At 51.4% G+C, this 19,822-nt stretch overlaps 7 protein-coding genes across 7 annotated transcripts; 4 read left to right on the top strand and 3 right to left on the bottom strand.

Annotated features, from left to right (window-relative positions):
• Positions 1 to 1,748: 1,748 nt before the first annotated feature.
• Positions 1,749 to 4,760, bottom strand: BO72DRAFT_179262 (N-alpha-acetyltransferase 35, NatC auxiliary subunit). The gene is made up of 7 exons (XM_040939455.1): positions 4,528 to 4,760; positions 4,382 to 4,449; positions 4,162 to 4,302; positions 3,336 to 4,094; positions 3,028 to 3,285; positions 2,872 to 2,970; positions 1,749 to 2,817 (listed from the first exon to the last, which is right to left on the bottom strand). Exons 1-7 carry the CDS (start codon positions 4,625 to 4,627, stop codon positions 1,861 to 1,863), a joined length of 2,382 nt encoding a protein of 793 aa, XP_040805841.1. The 5' UTR covers positions 4,628 to 4,760; the 3' UTR covers positions 1,749 to 1,860.
• A 301-nt stretch (positions 4,761 to 5,061) lies between these two features.
• On the bottom strand, positions 5,062 to 5,436 carry BO72DRAFT_492061 (ATP synthase subunit epsilon family protein; the record flags this gene model as incomplete). The annotated part of the gene is made up of 3 exons (XM_040948245.1): positions 5,062 to 5,133; positions 5,213 to 5,327; positions 5,405 to 5,436. The coding sequence occupies 3 exons, from the start codon at positions 5,434 to 5,436 to the stop codon at positions 5,062 to 5,064; spliced, it is 219 nt and encodes a 72-aa protein (XP_040805840.1).
• An 838-nt stretch (positions 5,437 to 6,274) lies between these two features.
• BO72DRAFT_178651 (uncharacterized protein) lies at positions 6,275 to 7,847 on the top strand. Its single transcript, XM_040939454.1, has 2 exons — positions 6,275 to 6,290; positions 6,438 to 7,847. Exon 2 carries the CDS (start codon positions 6,569 to 6,571, stop codon positions 7,703 to 7,705), a length of 1,137 nt encoding a protein of 378 aa, XP_040805839.1. The 5' UTR covers positions 6,275 to 6,290; positions 6,438 to 6,568; the 3' UTR covers positions 7,706 to 7,847.
• Positions 7,848 to 8,274: 427 nt separating this feature from the next.
• Positions 8,275 to 10,709, top strand: hsp60 (chaperone ATPase HSP60). Its single transcript, XM_040942008.1, has 3 exons — positions 8,275 to 8,520; positions 8,600 to 8,741; positions 8,807 to 10,709. Exons 1-3 carry the CDS (start codon positions 8,410 to 8,412, stop codon positions 10,321 to 10,323), a joined length of 1,770 nt encoding a protein of 589 aa, XP_040805838.1. The 5' UTR covers positions 8,275 to 8,409; the 3' UTR covers positions 10,324 to 10,709.
• Positions 10,710 to 11,290: 581 nt separating this feature from the next.
• Positions 11,291 to 15,257, top strand: BO72DRAFT_368501 (uncharacterized protein; the record flags this gene model as incomplete). Its single annotated transcript, XM_040940887.1, has 9 exons — positions 11,291 to 11,506; positions 11,571 to 12,670; positions 12,733 to 12,954; positions 13,023 to 13,191; positions 13,308 to 13,925; positions 13,980 to 14,348; positions 14,414 to 14,541; positions 14,619 to 14,722; positions 14,851 to 15,257. Coding segments are annotated over 9 exons (3,333 nt in total), but the record flags the coding sequence as incomplete, so codon positions are not given.
• Positions 15,258 to 16,013: 756 nt separating this feature from the next.
• Positions 16,014 to 17,462, bottom strand: BO72DRAFT_465205 (putative mitochondrial carrier protein; the record flags this gene model as incomplete). Its single annotated transcript, XM_040946691.1, has 2 exons — positions 16,014 to 17,161; positions 17,228 to 17,462. 2 exons carry the CDS (start codon positions 17,460 to 17,462, stop codon positions 16,014 to 16,016), a joined length of 1,383 nt encoding a protein of 460 aa, XP_040805836.1.
• Positions 17,463 to 17,770: 308 nt separating this feature from the next.
• Positions 17,771 to 19,805, top strand: BO72DRAFT_395724 (putative F-box protein (Pof7)). Its single transcript, XM_040942007.1, has 2 exons — positions 17,771 to 18,388; positions 18,452 to 19,805. Exons 1-2 carry the CDS (start codon positions 18,008 to 18,010, stop codon positions 19,700 to 19,702), a joined length of 1,632 nt encoding a protein of 543 aa, XP_040805835.1. The 5' UTR covers positions 17,771 to 18,007; the 3' UTR covers positions 19,703 to 19,805.
• Positions 19,806 to 19,822: the final 17 nt, after the last annotated feature.

Genomic DNA, 19,822 nt, shown 5'->3' with positions numbered 1-19,822 from the left:
AGTGGTAAGTTAGTGGTGGTGGTGGTGGTGGTGGTGGTGGTGGATAAATGGATAATATTCAGATCGATGCAGGAGCCGATCTTCTTTTTTTTGGGGAGGGGGGAGGGAACGGAGAAAAGGGCCCGGGGAAGGAATGATGGAATAGATGAGTGAGTAGTAGCCAGCAAACAAGCTGGAGGGGAAATGATGAATTGAATTAATTTCAGCTGGGAATAGATAATAATGGATTGGATGGATGGATTGGATAAGTTAACAGTAGTGGCTACCTTTTTTTAGTCAGTTTATGTGGCTAAATCACTAATACTTAGCTAAGTGGTTCGTGCAAGGGTGTTTTGTTTCCCCCAACTATTGTTCGCTAGTAAATAGGCTTTAGGGGAGGGGATAAGGAAGCGTAAGTAGGTAAGACCGTAAAAGAGATTAGGAAGAGAGACAGGCAGCGTGCTAGAGCAGAGTGACAGAGTGACAGAGTGACAGAAAGCGTGAGACGCGGAATAAACCATGATGGAAGAGAGAGAGAGAGAGTGTGTGTGTGGCAGTCAACAATGTACGGCGGGAAGGTAATCAAGCTGGAATTCTGCCCGGGTTGGTTGGTCGATTTCGGGTTTAGCGGCGACCCAGCCATTCCCCCATCTCGCCCATCCGAGATGGCGTGGTTTTAGTATCCCAACTAGTGTTGATAGTGTTGATATTCTTCTGCACATTGATCTGGAATGCATGCGATATCTCATATCCTCTGTCTTCTACTGTTTCTTCGAGGCTACAGTCTGACTTGAAATCTCTTGTCCTGACATCGGCTTTTTTGTCCAACGAATGAGATTGGATTGAAGCTGTCAGGGAAAGTATTTACTACGTACCTCCAGGCTTAATAGCCACTGCCGGCCGCTACCAACCTACATGTGTAGTTGCCTTGCATGATTTCTCCTTTCCCCCCCCCCCCACATCAATATCGCATAAGCATGGACCAGGCGCGGGATCCTATATTCATCTCACTGTTAAGATCGTCCCAACAAAAAAACCAAGCATAAGCGAGTAACTTATTGATTTCTTAGTAATTGAACCATAGGTCACTTAAGTTAGCTCGTGGCTACAGGTAAGCTCACTTAAGCATAAGGTTGTGTCAGCGGGGTCATGGTCGCTGATCGGGTTCGTTCCGACAGCCAGGTTTCGGTTCTCCAGGGGTGAAAGATTATTCGGGATGGTCGAAGGTTGTTCGAGATCAGAAGCTAAGTTGGACAGACACGGTGCTAGCCTGGGGGAGAGAAGAGAAAGTAAGGGCAGATCAGCTGACCCCCGACGTGGTCTGATCCGAGGTACCAAGTGGGTAACAATGTTGGTTGCCTCGCCCATCCGTTGATGCGTACGAGTAGATGGTGGATCACAATAGTGAGTACAAATGCAAAAACAATGTTGATCGTGCTCTGGAGAGAATTCGTGGTATTTCTATTCCAATTTAGTTTGGAGAAAAGAAAAGTTCTATGGTCGTTGCAATCCCACCGGCTCTTGCTCAACACCCCACGCTTGCACATTATGCTTAATTTGACTGCTAATTGCATGACTTCATGATGCATCAAAAGCCTCCACATAAAGCTTGTCCGAGACCGTGAAGCGAAGGATAAGCTCGACAACTGTTCGCTCATTGGCGTGCCCGTGATGTTTGGCCCCGGGTTGAGATTTATAGGTCAGTTTGTAGGGAAGTCGAGACAAAGAAATGGATAGATCAACAGAAAACGCCTGTCCATTCACATCCCTTCGGCCTAAGGAGACGGTCTGAACCCTGCGGAGTGGGGTTCAGATCAAGCAGATTGAGCCTGTCGGGACGCATGGCTGACAAGGACCATCCTGGTAGTAGGTGCGGTTCCGTCATGTCTTGGAAGCCCCCGACGTGGTCGCTGGGGAGACCTGCGGTACAACCCACCAGTCATGCCAGCGGGCTTTGGATCCGACTTCCGGGATTGTGACCCGAAGATTAACCGACTGGGGCGCCTGGGGTTCTTCGCGTTTTCTCGAATCCGCTTGTGCTTTCAAGGCCTTTTTGACGGTTTCGATCGCGATACTGGCACCGATACAGGCCCGCATGGTATCTTTAATGTCTCGCTTCCAGTCTTCCTCGATGGCGAGAGCGGGACTATCCCTCTCATCGGAATCGCGCATGAATGCACCGTTGGCCAGCGTGGCTTCCCAAGCCTTTCGTGCTTCCGAAATGGCTTTAGCGGCACGCTCTAAGACGATATCATCGCTGTCACCTTCTAGTACCGCCTCCCGATGGTACTCGTCGTAAGGAACCAGCTCCGGTAAGGTGATCTGGAGGAAGGGCTTCATGCGGATCTCGTACCTTAACCGGTCGCTGGAGTAGGCCTGGGGTGAAGAAGTGGTTGGCAGGACTCGATGGCGAGCGAGAAGAACGTATAGCGCGTGCAAAGAAATGGCAAATGCATCCACAGCAACAATCTGTGTAGTCATCCTCTCAAGAAGTTGAATAGACCGCTGGAGGATGGTATGGCGCTCGATGGCATCGCGCTGCTTAGCCGCCAGATCCGCCAAATTGCGTTTCGCCGTGGCCACAGTAAAGGTCCTGATTCGATCGATGTGACCGAGGTGGGTAGAGCAAATGTGGGACAGGTACCAATACATGCCAGGTAGCTCTTCAGGCGCGTAAATAGAGAGCTCGAATCCGAGCTGTAAGATCAGACGGAATTGGCTCAATTTATGATGATACGCCCAGCTGCTGAGGGGGTAGGAGTAAGTGGTATCGCCATTGGCTAGCTGCAAAGGGGGCTCATTGCTCAATGTGCGAAGCTGCTCGTCAAGATCTTCGGCCTAGGAACGAGATTAGGCTCCAGCCGCCGCGACAAGGGAAAAGTGGGAACTCACTTCCATCTGCAAATTGTCCCAGTCTACAAGTGTATGACAGACAGTCCGTCGGATACGACAGCGGTTCAAGCAGGCACTCCGGAACGTATCAACAAACGGCTGCACCAGGTTAGCTCAATCGCTGGTCATGATAGATGCATTTTGCAGCTTACTTACCTGGGAGAAACGTTTCGTGAAGACATCCATGTGCTGCGCTATCTGGAATCGTGGATCCGAAGGCACTTCGATCTCATCCGCACTGGCTTGCAGAAGTATACTAGACGGAAGAACGATCTGTTCCAGTTCGTCATAGAGGAACTGCTTCACGGGAACCGCTCCAAGTATCGTCCTGTTGCTGACGATAAGGGACTGAACAAGAGATCTTATATAGACGGAAGGCTGAGGCTTTCGCGAAAGCAGAGTCCAGATGACCACCTAAGCAGGTTAGCATCAACTACGATCAGAATGAAACAAATTCTCCGCACCTTCAAATTATACGGCCCTCGGTAGTCAAGAATCTCGAGCAAATCAACAGCATCCTGGCATAATCTTCTCAAATGCGCCAGCGCATCCTCAAAGCTAATCTTGACCATTGGACGAGGAGGAACAGTGCTAGCCAGCTTCCGTTGGATTTTGCAACTGAAGGATTCAGGCACCTCTTTCCCTAGGACAGCTGACTTGCCTAGAAAGTCCAGATGAGATAGACAGCTCAGAAACTGCGCTGTCGATCGTGTCTCTATCACTTCCACATCCTGCTCCAGTCCCCAGAGAAACTCTCGTCGGAAGAGCAAGCGAGCCCGAATGGCTTCCGCCACCTTCTCACCGAGCGTATCCGTGTGTTCGTCAACCCAGCGAATCGCGTGGTCCAAAAGATCATGAAAATTTTTGGAGTCGAATTGTGATAGTAGAGTGCGATTATACAATTGAGTGACGAAGTCCTCCTCCTTGAAGGAAAGCGAACTATGAGTCAGATCCATGTCCAACCAGCAGAGCACGGCAACACCTACCTCAAAATAGTACTCAGTGGTGACTCGCGCATGTACAAAATCGCAACACTTCACAAGCGCGAGGCAGTAAGCACGCAGGACAACATGCACTATATCAGGAACCTTCTTGTTGCTTTGCGACTGTCCCCGGCCAAAATGCGCGTTTTCGAGGGTTTTCGGTACGGGCCATAGCAGCCTATCGAGGTATAAAGAAGTGAAAAGGGTCTGGGAAAGGGGGTGACCCATGTGCCATGCCATCTGCCATTACGTTGACTCGGTTAGTTCGCGTGCTGCACCTTGAGTAAGACGACCAGGTCAAACCTACCTCGTGACACAACAACTCGTCCATAATCCCCAGAACCTCTTCCGGAGCCAGCTCCCGCATCAAGTCGAAGTCGTCTTCAAGGGCCTGTGCGTGATTCTCTCCGGGGCCCAAGTAGCCACTATCCATCTTCGAGTCCATGATCTGAGGAGCCACAGTATATCAGTCTTGATGTTTGGGGTTCGAGACTATCAGCATGGCTGAGTATCGAGTCGCAACCAACCTCAAGGGCGCCAACGGCCTCGAAGAGCGTAAAGCATTCATCTTTAACCAGCTGACCGGTTCGAAGTTCTATTTTAGAAGGGATAAAGTCGTCAGTACACCACGTATAGGATTTAAAAGCAAGGCCAGCGGGGATGAGATGCTAACTTGAAGCAGCGATTGTGAAGTCATCTGTGATGTCGCGCGGGACAACAGACTCTGGAACGACCCGCATTGTCGGGCCTCTTACTTCGTTATTTGGCAGCATGGAAGTAAGCAATCATCTGCAGCCAGCTGCTAGACTTCCGAAGCCGGTCATGGATAGTTGGTTCAGTGATTTCAGTGGAGATCGGAGAGGATGCTGGAGAGCGGGCGAGGGGAGGCGGGGAGTCGGGCGGACAGGGCAAAACTTGCGGGAACGCAAGCCCGCACCGGTTGAGCAGGAAGGAGTTCCGAAGGAGCTCTTAAGACCATGCCACAAAAACGACCCCCGAGCATTACGTTTAGCACAACAGGCAATTTACTTTGATCAACCATGAAAGCAGGAGGGACACAGTCTTTTCTATTTATACCTGGTCAACGGGCCAATATTGCTACAGAGATCCAGTCCATTCCTGCATCAGAGTACCTCCCGAGACCTCATCAACCTCTGCCCAGCGCTCATTCTTTGTATTCAGACAGTTGTTCTTGCGGAGAGATAATTTATTTCGACTCAGCCTGGCCGGCGGTGGCCTGGACCTGAGCAAGGTTCTTGACTTCACCCTGCTTGCCGTTCTGGATTGAAGAGTGTGTTAGTCGGGATGCTTGTGCCATTGACCTCCGATAACCACCGGAAGGGTGTCCAGATACGAACCTCCCACTTAGCGAAACGCAGGTCCATCTGACCACGGCGCTCAGCGGCAGCACGAGGACCGTCCTTGAGGGAGCGGCGGACGGCGCGAGCGGCGACGGCCAGGTAGCGGTTGTAGCTGTAAAAGTCGGTCATCGCGTTAGTCAGGGCCTATGGTCGGGAGAGCAAGCGGACGTAGAGTGACTAGAAACGTACGTGAGACCAGCGGACTTCCAGGCGAATGCCATTTTGACGGTAGAAGACGAATGAGGGGATTCGGTTTAAGGAGAGGGTATCGCTTTCTCTGTGATGCTTTGCAGACGGTCGAGTTCGGAGGATCGGGAACTCGGGTCATGTGACTCACGTGACATTTCTCGTCACCTGACCGTATCCCGGATGACACTCACGGGCGGGTGGACCGGACTGGAGTGAATGTATACTTCCAAATCGGGTAACACTATACACAGTCAGGCTGGGCTAAGAGCAAAGAACATGCAGCCTCATGGTCTTTCTTGGTATGTAATTTTTGAGCCAGCCAACATAATTGAGATGCTTGGAATAAGGTAGAAGCTTGGAAACCTAGCATCTCTCGTGTTGATTGGCTCCTCGAAACCCGGATGTAATAAGCCTGAGGAGGTTGCACCGGGGTAGAGCCTGTTATCGTAGCTATTATCTTGAACTGATGTGTTACTAGGGAACTGCACTGCAGCCCAGTCACCTCATCAGGAATCGTGGACTTGCGTAGATGGGTATCATCCAGATTAGCCTTAACACTCCGGTCACTTACATAAAAGAATAACCTTCCATTGGGATCGCCGAGACGAGCTTACAAACGGAATATCACAGATTGTGATTAGATCGTTGTTATCAGATGAGACGCGGGTCTTAGACGCGGGTCCTGAAAAATTGAGCAGTGTGTTCCCCTGGAAACTTTTTGATATTAACCACTGCTCCAATCGTTGTGCGTTTGCTCAACATGTAATCTGTGGTCAGGTCCTGTCTGTTTCATGAGTGAGCTTTCACTCACCTAAGCTCACCTTACTTCTTTGTCTTCTTTCATATCACTCTCTTCCTTAATTTCAAATCTGCAGACTCTACATTGGTAAGTGAGTCCTATCGACTACTTCTAATCTGCAAAATACATCTCTCTCTCCCTCTCTCTCTCTCTCTCCAGACGCGCAACCGATAACTTCTTATCCTTTACATGCATCTCATTATATGAGGGCTAACTGACGTGATTCTCACGCAGAAATCAATCGGCGAGAAAAGCCCAGGCAGGTTCTGATTGGATCTAGATAACGGTATTGGTTCTCTGGTTGGCTTTCAAGTGCTATCTGTGACCTTGAATGAGGCGTATATTGAGAGCTCGCACAGGGTACAATGAGCTCCTCTCGCAAGTCGTCGAACAGGCCAAAAAAACGCGTTCTGGTACGATGGGATGGTATATATACCTTTTTCTCTCTGCCTTCGACACTCATTTTCTTGTCAACCCATAAGCTAACAATTGAAGAAAACCTGAACGAGCTTCTTCTCCTGACTGTACAATCTGTTTGTAACATCCAGTCCGTGAAGATTCCATGGACCGAGGTTGCCAGCACCATGGGACACAATGTCACCGAGGGAGCTATCATCCAGCACTTGGCAAAGCTTCGCAGCCGTAGGGTTGCTGCTGGCAAACCTGTGCCTCCGCCCCTGCGACGTGGCGGCCTTGGTGCCCCGAGCAAACCAACTGAAGCGACATCAGGCAAGAATACGCCAGACAGCAAGCCTCAGCGAGTCACCACAGGAGCGAAGGACAATGGTGAGACGGGAGCAAGTGATCTCGCGGACGTAGACTCATCTTCGGATGAAGACTATGTGGAGGGAAGAGCATCCAAGGCACGCAAGAAAAAAACCAACACGGCCGGCTCACGGGCCCGACGTAAGCGCAAGCCCATTGTCAAATTAGAACGCGACACTGATGGGTATGACTCGGATGAAGAAGATGAAGACGACAGTCTCTTGGTCCCTGGCGCGGAGTTTCTTGATTGCCCGAATAGCATGAGCTCACCCCCCGAGCGTCAGGTGGGGGGCCCGAAAGATAACCAACCCAGGAAGATAATCGTACTCAAGTATGCAAAACCTACCAATCAAGCTTCTACTGGTGACATCTCGGAGCCTGTCTTGGGTTCGACGTCTAATGATGCTTTCATTGCATCGGGCTATACATTGCAACAGCAACCTGCAGGGGCTAGTCAGTTACCAATTCAGAGCCAAGCCCCCTCAGCCAACCTATCTGAAACTTTCTATCAGAACGCTGTGTCCTCGGCGGACAGCTATATGCACTTACAGCCTGGTGATTCTGGACACCATCCCTCAACCCTCTGGTTCAACGACGCTACTCTTGGATATCCCAATGCTGTTTACCACGGGCTTTCCAATCCTGATCTGGATATCGATTTCTCTGGAAACCATATGAGTAACACAGACCAGCAATTCGATCATTTGCTTGGCTTTGACGATGATTTGGTAGGCTAGTTGTTGTCACTCCGGATGACGCTCTTGACATACCAGCACTTCAATGTCTCCTTTTGTAGCGAGACTTCAATGACTTGGTGTCTTTCTTATCGTACAACCAGGCACAGCTCAACATTTTTTCATGCTCGTCTCTGGCAATGATCCTCGTTTTTTCTTATTCTCTACCAGTCATCTTTCACTGATAGCTGGGCATTCTTTTTTTTCTTTCTTCTTTCCGAGCTTTAGTCCCAGGCGACGATTCTGACGTTGGTAATGGCTCTGTTTTAATAATGCTACCAAGAACATCACTGGCTATTGATGAATAAAAGACAGCATGTTCCAATACGATAGGTAGTTCTTTTGTAGATCGAGTCCACAGTGACTAGTACGTTTGTAAGCAAGAGCCGATCATCGGGCAAGTGTTCTGCCAGTGACATCCGACGAGCCGGGCGATTTCCCTCGGATACCCGGTGGCCACGTGATCTTCTAGGAGCTTCTGCCAGCCAAGACAATCCGGGGATCGAGAACCGCCTGGAAAATTTTCGAGACTTTGGCTTCATCTCCATCTTTTTTCATCTCTCCCCATCCTCCTCTTTTCTTCTCTACCTCTTCTCCCTCATTACCCGTCCTTGCTCTGAGAGTTCCGACTGGGCTGACTCTGTTTGATTGACCTCATTATCTTCTTCTGTCTGTTTTCTCTCTATTAATTCACCCCCTTCCTCAAGATGCAGAGAGCTCTCGGTTCCAGGACTTCTGTCCTTTCCGCTGCTTCTAAGCGCGCTCCCCTCTACAGATCCTCCGGTGTTAACCTGCAACAGCAGCGTTTTGCCCACAAGGTATGCTCCTCTCGCCTCAGCAAGATGCCGATCCGGGTATGCCGATGAGTCAATCCGCAGCCTTGCTAACTTCGTGTAGGAGCTCAAGTTCGGCGTTGAGGCTCGTGCCCAGCTCCTCAAGGGTGTCGACACTCTTGCCAAGGCTGTCACCTCCACTCTTGGTCCTAAGGGTCGCAATGTCCTGATTGAGTCTCCCTACGGCTCTCCCAAGATCACCAAGGGTAAGCCATCGCCCTACATTCTCACTTTCCATCAAAGGAGACCATCCCCGTACTAACGTGTGTAGACGGTGTGAGTGTCGCCAAGGCCATCACCCTTCAGGACAAGTTCGAGAACCTCGGTGCCCGCCTCCTTCAGGATGTTGCCTCCAAGACCAACGAGCTTGCTGGTGACGGTACCACCACCGCCACCGTTCTCGCCCGTGCTATCTTCTCCGAGACCGTCAAGAACGTTGCCGCTGGCTGCAACCCCATGGATCTCCGCCGCGGTATCCAGGCTGCCGTCGAGGCCGTCGTCGACTACCTCCAGCAGAACAAGCGTGACATCACCACTGGTGAGGAGATCGCCCAGGTCGCTACCATCTCCGCCAACGGTGACACCCACGTCGGTAAGCTCATCTCCACCGCTATGGAGCGTGTTGGCAAGGAGGGTGTCATCACCGTCAAGGAGGGCAAGACTCTTGAGGACGAGCTTGAGATCACCGAGGGTATGCGCTTCGACCGCGGTTTCACCTCCCCCTACTTCATCACCGACACCAAGGCCCAGAAGGTCGAGTTCGAGAAGCCCTTGATCCTGCTCTCCGAGAAGAAGATTTCCGCTGTCCAGGACATCATCCCTGCCCTTGAGGCCTCCACCACCCTCCGCCGTCCCCTCGTCATTATCGCTGAGGACATTGAGGGCGAGGCTCTTGCCGTCTGCATTCTTAACAAGCTCCGTGGTCAGCTCCAGGTTGCTGCCGTCAAGGCTCCCGGCTTCGGTGACAACCGCAAGAGCATCCTCGGTGACTTGGCCGTCCTCACCAACGGTACCGTCTTCACTGACGAGCTCGACATCAAGCTTGAGAAGCTCACCCCTGACATGCTCGGATCCACTGGCTCCATCACCATCACCAAGGAGGACACCATCATCCTCAACGGTGAGGGTAGCAAGGACAGCATCGCTCAGCGCTGCGAGCAGATCCGTGGCGTCATGGCCGACCCCGGTACCTCTGAGTACGAGAAGGAGAAGCTTCAGGAGCGTCTTGCCAAGCTCTCCGGTGGTGTTGCCGTCATCAAGGTCGGTGGTGCCTCCGAGGTTGAGGTTGGTGAGAAGAAGGACCGTGTCGTCGATGCCCTGAACGCCACCCGCGCCGCCGTTGAGCAGGGTATCCTCCCCGGCGGTGGTACCGCTCTCCTCAAGGCCTCCGCCAACGGCCTTGGCAACGTCAAGACCGCCAACTTCGACCAGCAGCTCGGTGTCAGCATCATCAAGAACGCCATCACCCGCCCTGCTCGCACCATTGTCGAGAACGCCGGTCTCGAGGGCAGCGTTATCGTTGGCAAGCTCACCGATGAGTTCGCTGGTGACTTCAACCGCGGTTTCGACAGCTCCAAGGGCGAGTACGTCGACATGATTGCCACCGGTATCGTCGACCCCCTCAAGGTTGTCCGCACCTCCCTGGTTGACGCCAGCGGTGTTGCCTCCCTCCTCGGTACCACCGAGGTCGCCATTGTTGAGGCCCCTGAGGAGAAGGGCCCTGCTGCCCCTGGTGGTGGCATGGGTGGCATGGGCGGCATGGGCGGTATGGGCGGTGGCATGTTCTAAGCTGCTTCTGCCGCTTCTGCTACCCCATCCTCGTCTCCTATCTACCCTTAAACCTTACGTCCTTGTTTCTGAAAGGTTTCTCCTTCAAGCGTGTTGTTGCATAGTCCGGGTTATATCCTGATATATGGTTTCTGTTTCTTTTCTTTTTCTTAATGTGTCGCATGTCTTGTCTAAATCCTCCTTCCTATCTTACATCCGATCCTATCCTCCTTTTCCTCCTTTTCTTCTCCACTGGGATCGGATGCCATACTCATACCATCTCCACTCCGCTATCTTGGACACAAAAGTTCTCACGGAGTCCTGTGTACCATACCATGTATTTTATGTGTAACACCACGGCCGTTAGCTCTGTCGTGGTAACTGCGTCAATTATACTTTAATCGTTCAAAATCCCTGTGTCCGATCAAGTACTGTAGAACCTCGTCAGAACGATTCAGTTGTGGACTCGTATATGTTTATTATTCTCAAATATTGCTTTATAGGTATAGTGTAATTCCGCAGACACGTTGTTGGAGATTTTGGGAATTTACTAGAGATAAACTTCGTGAATCAGTCTGCGCCGATGATTCTCTGTATTATTGTCGATATTCGTCTCGGAGTTCGTTGGGTTCCGGATTTGGTCATAAGGCTGAGGGGCACGACAAGGCTGATAGAATAGTTCACTTAGTGAGTTCTTGGACTCAGCCGGGCCAAGTCACCTGCCCCGGAGGAGTCAACATTGTGTCAGATGATGGTGATTGTCGCTCCGTCTGCTTTTAAGACCTCATTCCCCCTCTGGTCGGCAGGCATCCTTCCTTCGCGCTTCACAATGTCTCCACCCTTCAGTGTTTCCAGAAGGGAAGTGCATCATGGCAGTTCCCAACGATGAGCGGCGTTCACAAGTCGAGACAACAGTCGAGTAAGCAAGCATCGGTCTTCCCTGTTTCCACAATACGCGAGGCAGGTCATTCTCACACATCAATACGAAATTAGTATTGTCGCCGTTCCAGCAATTGGCGCAGATCCAGAGAAGACGTGGAGCGATGAGGGGGCAGCCACGCCTTGGCTTCACTCCGAACTGACGAAACACATTCAAAACGCCCGTGTGATACTAATTGATCATGGGAGATTGGGGCCGCAGGATGACTTGGAATCCCTGGCGGACAAGTTGCTAAATCAAGTACTTCAGAAACGCCAGGCGACAGTATGAATTCTGTATCTCTTTCTTCGATGGCTACATTGAAGCTGATCTGATTATCTATGTCCAGAGCTCACGGCGGCCTATCTTTTTCATCTGCCATAGCACTGGTGGCCTGGTTGCTAAATCAGCGCTTGTCGCGGCGAGTCAGAAAGCATCCAATATTGAATCAATATGGTCAAGTTGTTATGGGATTGCCTTTTTGGCCAGTCCACATTTCGGCTCGAGCTACCTCTCAGCACCCGAATTCACCAACAGCGTTCACCACCTGATGCGACTGAAGCACCATATTCCGCCCGGAATGCAAGAGATCTTCAGGCCAAGACATCCCCATTTGATACGCCTTTGGAGTCAATTCAAGTCTATCTCAGCAGACATGAAGCTGTGGTCTTTTCTGGAGACGCTTGACTCCGAAATCAGCATCGTTGACCACGAGACAGGGACTGCTGTCGAAATGCACGTTCCCATTACCTCGATTCGGTCAGGGATATTGGACTTTGAGCACGAGAAGGTCATTCCTTTGACGGCCGATCATATTGGAACCGCTTGTTTCAGGGGTCAAGAGCTAACGACAAGGTTGAACTTCATCAATGAGCTCCAGTCAGCTATTTCTATGGCTGTGATGCTGTCTAAGATGAACGATGCCCCCATGGATGTGGACCAGGAAGTCATGATTCAGGTCAGTGGATTCTTTGAAGACACGGCTCGAGGCGTCAGCGACGAAACACCGCTCAAGCTTTGGTCCACAAAAGCACCACTGAAGGACTATCTCGCATCTGGACCATCGACGTGCCTCAAGGATCGACTTCAAAAAACAAGTGGTATTCCTGCTGGCCTTCTCGATGATTCTTCAATTAGCAGCTTCGATAGTAGGCCCACGTCTGCGCACGTCCGATCGTCAATTGATGGCACTGTGAATCCCACTGCAGCACGGATGACTGAAAGGACTAGATCTGAGCCTATTATGTCAAGGCCACCGCTGAGAGAAAGTCGGAGTTTTATGGCATCCCTTTCTCCTCGAATACATGTCACCGAGCCATTCGGCGAGGGTTACTTTGGTGCGCGGCAAGAGCCGGTCTCAGATTCGCAAAGCCCTATAGAACAGACCCAACATGAAGCTGAGACAGACAATGCCAATGATGATGACATATCTGCTTTCAAGCATCTATCGTGAGTTTCCCCCTTGCTTTTTTGCCGTGCTTACCGCTAAAACTGCTTATACGCAATTTCAGAGCAGGCTCGTCAAACAGATTTAGAACCTTCCTTCCAGTACCAAAGCTATCAAGAGACAAACAAGACGAAGAACGAGCTGAAAAGCCGCGGAGAATACCTCGATTTGATCGACCAGAACCAGGTAGTGAGAAACTTCTCTGGATCCATGTGCCCTATACGCACACCGGATGGGTCCCTCCAATTCTAGCCCGGGCCTGTCGCGAGCAAGATAAGAAGACCTTGTAAGTTCTTGAATTGTATACTTAAACATCTTATTCTCCCTGCTAAAGCATGACTTGCCCGGCACCAGCTTCGAGAAGCTCATGGACGAAGAGCATTGGTACTCGAACCTCATCAGAGCCCGTCATTTAGAGCCACATGCACGTTACGTGCGGCCGGCCTGCATCCATTTCAAGCAAGAACCGCATACAACTTTGGGTGCTCAAGAGGAAGAACATGACCCTAGACTAGCACTATATGTAAGTCAAAACACTTGCATGATTTCTGGCCCTCACTGATGGATTTTCCGCCCAGGTTCCTTACGTATGTACATCATGGCACCGAGCCCTGTTGTTGCATTCTAACCATTGCTTAGCTTCACTGGGACACTTACTCGAATCTGGTCCATCGACGCAAAATGGTTGAAGAACGGCTCAAGCAGGGCAGGTTTAGGCCTGTGCCTCACAGTATTTCGACGGCGAGTCTAGAATCGAAGCTGATCTGGAAACTCTTGGGCAATGAGCCTCCGATTCATATACGCAGGACTTTAGACCAATTTGGGTATCCCAACCTTAGATCAACAGTAGCGCGAGACGACGATCAAATGCTGTGGAAACGGACGAAGAAAAAGGTCAACTTGAGCGAGTTCAACAGCGCCTTACACGTCGAGGACGACTCGGACAAACACGGCCCGTTCATGGATGGAAAAGTGCTCATGGTCGATCAGCTTTGGCTTTGGATCATCGACGAGAAAACTGTGGTAACATTCTTTCCTCATCAAGAAGCCACTACAGCCGAAGGAAAGCTCTATGAGCAATCGAACCTTTACAATAGCATCTACAATGAGTTGAATGGCGATTTGGCCAGACGCTTCGAGACAGCGGGTGATCTTGCTGCCTTGATTGTGTTACATGCAGCTACTGTTCTGCTTGATCGAACGTTGCATCGCGATCTGCAAATTCTCCGCATTTTTGAAGAGTCCATCAGCATCCTGGTAAGCTTTGGGCCGTTCGCTTCTTAGGACACGTACACAACTCACACGCTTCAGACCGAATCCATGACGAAATCGTTCAAACGCTTTCGCAACAGAGGTTTCATCACGCGCCCTGCAGATTTCAACAAGAACGCCGATGGAAAGCCCATGTCGGCCGCAGAGCGAGAGGAACGAGACCATGAACTAGCCAGTCGCAACCGCGAAGACCTCTCCACATTACTGGAACTACGAGACATCATCGACGAGCTAGGAACCATCCTCAAGCTTCTGGACGTGCAAGCCACAACCATCAAAACAATGTCCGGCTACTTCGAGCACAAAGGTTACGGGAAGGTATTCATGGAAGCTTCGTTATCCAGACTCGATGACTACCGCAACCAAGTCCTAGAGATGAGGGAGAACGCTTCTCTCGCTCAGAAAGCGGTACGCTTGTGTGGTTTCGCCTTAGAAATGAAGCAAGACATCACTAACCACCCCCCAATCCTCAGGTCGAGAACCTCCTCGACCTCAAACAGAAGCAAGCCAATGTAGATGAATCTCGTCTCGCTCGATGGGAAGCAGAGGTCACACAAGATCAGTCCCGATCCGTGATGGTATTCACCATCTTCACCATCATGTCAGTCACTTGCATCAGATTCCAGCCAAAAATATAACCATAGCACCTTTTACTAATGAAAGAGAACATAACCACAGATTCCTCCCCCTCTCCTTTTTCACCTCACTCTTCGGCATCAACGCCCGCGAGTGGAGCGGGGAATCCACAAACCTCACCCTGGGCCAAATGCTCTACATCTCAGGTAACATCCCCCTTCCAAAAATACCTCTTTCCATCTGCCTATAGTTCCTCGGCACACCTACCCAAGCACCCAGCTCGCTTGCTTGGAGGATTCCCATAGTCACCTCATCCACTAACACGACCAAAAAGGCCCAACCTCCTTCGCGATAATCCTGATCGCCCTCCTCGTCGCCTTCAACGAGCGCCTCCGCGAAACCCTCTGGCGCGCCCAGAAACTCGTCCTCAACCTCCTGGCCGACTCCCTCTTCGCCCCCGTCACCCTCGCCCGGCTGCAGTGGCGCAGGGTCACGCAGCCAACGAACCTGTCGGCCTCCCTGTCCACGCTGGGCAGCAGCAACAGCAACAGCAACAGCGCCGCCGAGGAGAGCTCGTCGCTCGGCGGCGGCGGCCGGTTGCAGCGGTATCGGCGGAATCATAATTGGCAGAAGCGGCGGTATACAGGGGAGGATGACTTCTGGCTGCGCCATGAGGATAAGATGATAACGGCGCTGTCGGTGGCGGTTCCGGGCAATGGCAATGGGATGGTGGGGGATTGAATTGCTAGATGAGATCTTCGATGAGGAGGAGAGTGTTTTGGGTTGGGTTGGGTTGGACTGGATTGGGCTGGATGGGTGACAGGTGGTGCTGAGGTTAAGTTGCATAGCGTGTATTTTCCCTTCTGTATTATGAAACATTGTTCACCCATATCATACTACCAGAGATGTATAGATAGAGCACTACTTGTCGTTACGCCACGCCACGCCACCACCTGCAGTGATGGGGCGGCTGCACCCAAAGATCTTCGCCTAATTCAGTCACTGTGACATTATACAATTCTGAATATATACTCGGCTCCATAGCCATCGCACAAGGATTCGTATAGACATATAGAGGGGGGGAGTTTTCTGGGTCGCTCTATCGGATATATGATGTTGTACATGAAATCAGAAAACCGTGTTGTACCCAACACAAAAACACTGGCCCACCCTTTTTCAGCGCCATGCAGAAATGGAAGACAAAGAAGAATGAAACCAGATGTAGCGACACTTGGAACAATAAATTAAAGAGGACGAGAAATGTGTCTATGGTTCAGGCTCAATGCAAGAATCACCGAAAGACAGGATGACCAAAAAGGTGGACGGATTGGAAGTGTAGAGAGCAGAGATGGTATCTGTGAAATGTTTACCGAGTTCATCAGACAAGGGTATGTTGCACCAAGGTTGGCTGGCTATTGACAAGCACTTTGGGTGTTGTATTCAGTGGGGATTTTTACTTTGTCGTTGCGTTGCGCAGGATGAGGATCTTCGGTGTTGCTATTCTGAAGAGGCGACTTCATCTGCAGACCGAGTCCGAGACTCGTTGACATTTCGTGCCATCTTCTTTCCGAGCTCGTAGGATGAGATCATAATCGCGCAGGCGGGGGCAACTTTGAGGCAGCGTGCAACCCCGCCACGGAAGAGTCCCGCCATGCCTTCTTCACGGAAAATGTGCATAAGGAATTTGGGCAGGGGTAGTTGTTCAGGGTGGGGTGTCCCCTTCGCACTGTCTCCGAGGGCGCTCGACGCTTCGTCGCCCATGTGTCGGAATACTTGTTGGCGTGTCTTGCCCACGTCAAACGGGGTGGTCACAAAAGCTGCAAGAGAGCCAGAGGACGCTCCTGCAATGAAGCTATCGAGAAATGTTGGAGTGTCGAGGTCGTGTGGTGTTTGGTGGGTGGAGAATGAGATATCGTGTGGAAGGCGATTCATGTAAGCCTTCTTGCGCGCCTCGATGAAGTAGCTCTTGACCTCTTCATACCCCCACCAATATAGGCCGGAGAAAGGTACATCTCGCCACATGGTAAGAGTCAACCCTCTCCAGAGCGAGCTGTAGCCGTTCGCTTGGACCATCTGGTGTAACCCCTCAAGGGTCGCCTTGAAATGCCCTGCCCCTGTACCTGGAGTAGCTTGCAATCGCGTCCGAAACATCTCGATAGGACTAATCGCAGATGCAGCGGCCGTCCTTGCGACCGAACCTGCGACCAGTGGAGCGTATGCGACGGGGACAAGAGCTTTGATAGGGCTTCTGTCATCGGCTCGCAGCCAGTCGTAGCCAGCAAAGTAAATAATATTGGCCGGGATCCCCATCATCAGTGTGGGACTGAGTCCACGCCAGAGCGTCAAGACTCCTTCGTTTCGAGCGATCTTTCGTAGTCCATCCAAGGTCGAGGTAAATGTTCTGCGCTGGGTCTCTTCCACTGCGCACTCCGTCATGGATGCAGCGCCTATGTTACCGGCACCAGGCCCGGCGACACACATCTGTGCATTTTGACCAATCCAAAAGACTTCCCGGCAGCAAGCAGTAACCCCGAGATCTGAAGGGACATTCTTCAGCGAGTGTGTAGTGTGGGAGGCGAATGGGGACGTGTTCTTGACTGAGGATTGGGCTTGCAAGCGAACTCGAACGACATCAAGAGGAGTGGCTGCATGAAAGAATTAGCATTCATCTCAGGATCTGACAGAATGATGATGGGCACGAGGTGGCGTACCAAGCAGAGCTGTGAGAACGCTGCCGGTTGTGGCTGAAATCATCTTTTGAGTGATTGAGACATCATCGTGGATTGGTTTGGCGTCCAGAGCCGGGGCAGCCCCTGTTCCAGAAGTAGTCGCCATTGTTGAGGTTTCAACTGATTGCCATGACTCTGTCGAGCCCCCTTGTAAGTTAATCAAGTCGTTCGAGCGATATCGGTCTCCCGGCGCAAGCTCAGTTCGAACAGCGGACATTCATTCAACGCGCTGGAGATTGGGAGAATACGAGGGATCCTCTTGGCTGGTAATGATTCAGTCGGTCTGCACTTCGAATTTGCGATGCCGACTGAAATCTCTGAGATGGCGCGGGTGTGCAAGCAGCAAGGTAGGTAGGTAGGTATGAGTCGAGGATCTGCAATAGATGTAAGAGGGGAGAAACAAATGCGTCAGAGAAAAAGAACGCTCGGGTCGTCGGCGGTCGGCGGTGGCGGCTGGGCCAGACACTAACAGGTTAAGGCCCGGAGATAATATTGATAAGCATTTCCTCCGTCCCTCCCCCTACCCTTCTACTCATACCTACCTACCTACCTTTTCGACCTCACATTTGATCATCAGTCGATCGCTGCAGCTAATACAATGGATGTCTGAAAGTTCCCACTCTGTGAAGTCATCAAATTTGGTGTCTGTCTCCGGTCCCTCTAAATTCCAGCCCATTGCTTCTCTAGCCGGATCCGCAAGTCCCGCGCTCAGCCGCTTATCGGTCTGGGGATCTGTCTGCCGAACTTGTCACAACTGTGAGAATGGAGGACAACGCCGAACTCGAGTCTTTTCGACGCCAGTGGCGCGAGGAAGTTGCACAAAAGACGAAACATACAAGGCCCACTCCTGCACAGCCAAGATCGTCCAAGCCTTCAACAGCGCCGCCGAGTCAATTTCCACCTACCCGCCATGAGGCATCACAGCATGAGGAGGAACACGAAGGGGCTGCCTCGATTGATCACAGTGAAATTGTTCACGGAATGAGTCAACTGAGTGTGCATCCCTCAGACGAAGATGCTTTTCACCATCCAACTTCTCGACATGAACCCAGGTCGGCTCTAGAGCATTTTGAGCGAGCGGTTGAGAAGGAGGCAGAAGGGAAATTAGGAGACAGTGTACAGCACTACCGCAAAGCATACAGAGTAGGTGTCACCCCAAGTGCTCAAAAATCTGTCATGATCGCTGACTTTGGGCTCCCTCCATAGTTGGACTCCGCGGTCGACAAGACATACCGTAACAAGTATTTCGCCACGGCGTGGAAGAAACCTACACAGGCTCCTACAACGGGCGCTACGGCTGGCAAGTCAACCGATCAACAGACCCAAGAGGAAACGCCCGTCTTACCGACACCTGAGCTCATCGCATCTTTCGCTCATCTCCCGATCCCTCAAGCGGAACCGCTGATCGAGAACACTCCACCTCCACCATGTCCTATTTCTCACGTTCCATCGGAGGTTCTAGTCGAGATACTCAGGCATGTGGCACTGATGGATCCGGCGGCTCTCTGCCGAATGGCACTGGTTTGCAAGCGCTTTGCTTACCACTTTGCGCATGAGCAGCATATTTGGAGGCGACTCTGTCAGGGCTCGGAGTTTGGTTTCAAATCTATGCACTATTCATTTGCTTGCGACATTCACGGTAACCCGGAGCATACGCTAGGAACACGCTACACGCCTTTCCCTCGGTCGATGCCTGTTCAGATTCCCGAACCTTTGTCTTCATGGAGTGAGGTCTTCCAAGTGTTTCCCCGGATCCGGTACACGGGTATCTACATTAGCACGGTCAACTACACCCGGCCAGGTGCTGCTGCTGCGTACCAGAATGTCTCATGGAATAGTCCCATCCATATTGTCACGTACTACCGATACCTTCGTTTCTATCCGGACGGCTCCGCAGTCTATCTACTTACTACAGTGGAACCCCGCGAGGTGGTCCCTCACATTAGCAAAGAGAACGTCAAGGTCGCCCGAGCGACGACACAGAAACAACATCCTCGTCACACCTCAGATGCCACTGTAAGCGCCGAATCCACGGATGCCATTCCTCATGTCGCGCTGGAAGCTTTGAGACACGCCTACCGGGGTCGGTGGCGCTTGGCCAAGCCTGTTGCCGACTCTGACTCATCGTCGGAAGACGCGCAGAATGAGTTGCCTACTGCATATGAGTCACTGCCTGACAAGGCTGCCGCATCCCCGTCAGATCCGCGGGACCTTATCATTGAAACCGAAGGCGTGGGTCCGAAGTACATGTATCTCTTGCAACTATCGCTCCGGTCAACCCCGGCAGCCAAATCGAAGCAGCCCAACGTCTCGCCGCCGAATCCATCGAAGAACACGAAGTTGGCTTGGAAGGGATATTGGAGCTACAACAAACTCACCGACGACTGGGCTGAGTTCGGTCTCAAGAATGATCGCTCATTTGTCTTCCGGCGCGTTCGTGGATGGGGCTTAGATTGAACAGAGAAACGATTGAATGGGTTTTGATTGACGATGTTATTCGACAAGATATATGTTGGCCACCTAGATTCTTACTAGATATATAAACGTCACAAATTCACGGAACAGCATAACGTATTT

This window comes from Aspergillus fijiensis (genome assembly GCF_003184825.1).
Source record: "Aspergillus fijiensis CBS 313.89 unplaced genomic scaffold BO72scaffold_4, whole genome shotgun sequence".
Classification (NCBI taxonomy): Eukaryota; Fungi; Ascomycota; class Eurotiomycetes; order Eurotiales; family Aspergillaceae; genus Aspergillus; species Aspergillus fijiensis.
The sequence above is the reverse complement of the archived record's forward strand: the minus strand, read 5'-3'. Positions and strand labels throughout refer to the sequence as shown.

Bases quoted from the DNA above. Each gene is read 5' to 3' on its own strand.
- BO72DRAFT_179262 (XM_040939455.1), bottom strand. From the start codon at position 4,627: ATGCTGCCAAATAACGAAGTAAGAGGCCCGACAATGCGGGTCGTTCCA. The intron at 4,303-4,381 runs GTTGGTTGCGAC...GTGGCTCCTCAG, and splicing joins AGGCCGTTGGCGCCCTTGAG to ATCATGGACTCGAAGATGGA. The intron at 4,095-4,161 runs GTAGGTTTGACC...ACGTAATGGCAG, and splicing joins ACGAGTTGTTGTGTCACGAG to ATGGCATGGCACATGGGTCA.
- BO72DRAFT_178651 (XM_040939454.1), top strand. From the start codon at position 6,569: ATGAGCTCCTCTCGCAAGTCGTCGAACAGGCCAAAAAAACGCGTTCTG.
- hsp60 (XM_040942008.1), top strand. From the start codon at position 8,410: ATGCAGAGAGCTCTCGGTTCCAGGACTTCTGTCCTTTCCGCTGCTTCT. The intron at 8,521-8,599 runs GTATGCTCCTCT...AACTTCGTGTAG, and splicing joins AGCAGCGTTTTGCCCACAAG to GAGCTCAAGTTCGGCGTTGA. The intron at 8,742-8,806 runs GTAAGCCATCGC...TAACGTGTGTAG, and splicing joins CTCTCCCAAGATCACCAAGG to ACGGTGTGAGTGTCGCCAAG.
- BO72DRAFT_395724 (XM_040942007.1), top strand. From the start codon at position 18,008: ATGGAGGACAACGCCGAACTCGAGTCTTTTCGACGCCAGTGGCGCGAG. The intron at 18,389-18,451 runs GTAGGTGTCACC...CTCCCTCCATAG, and splicing joins ACTACCGCAAAGCATACAGA to TTGGACTCCGCGGTCGACAA.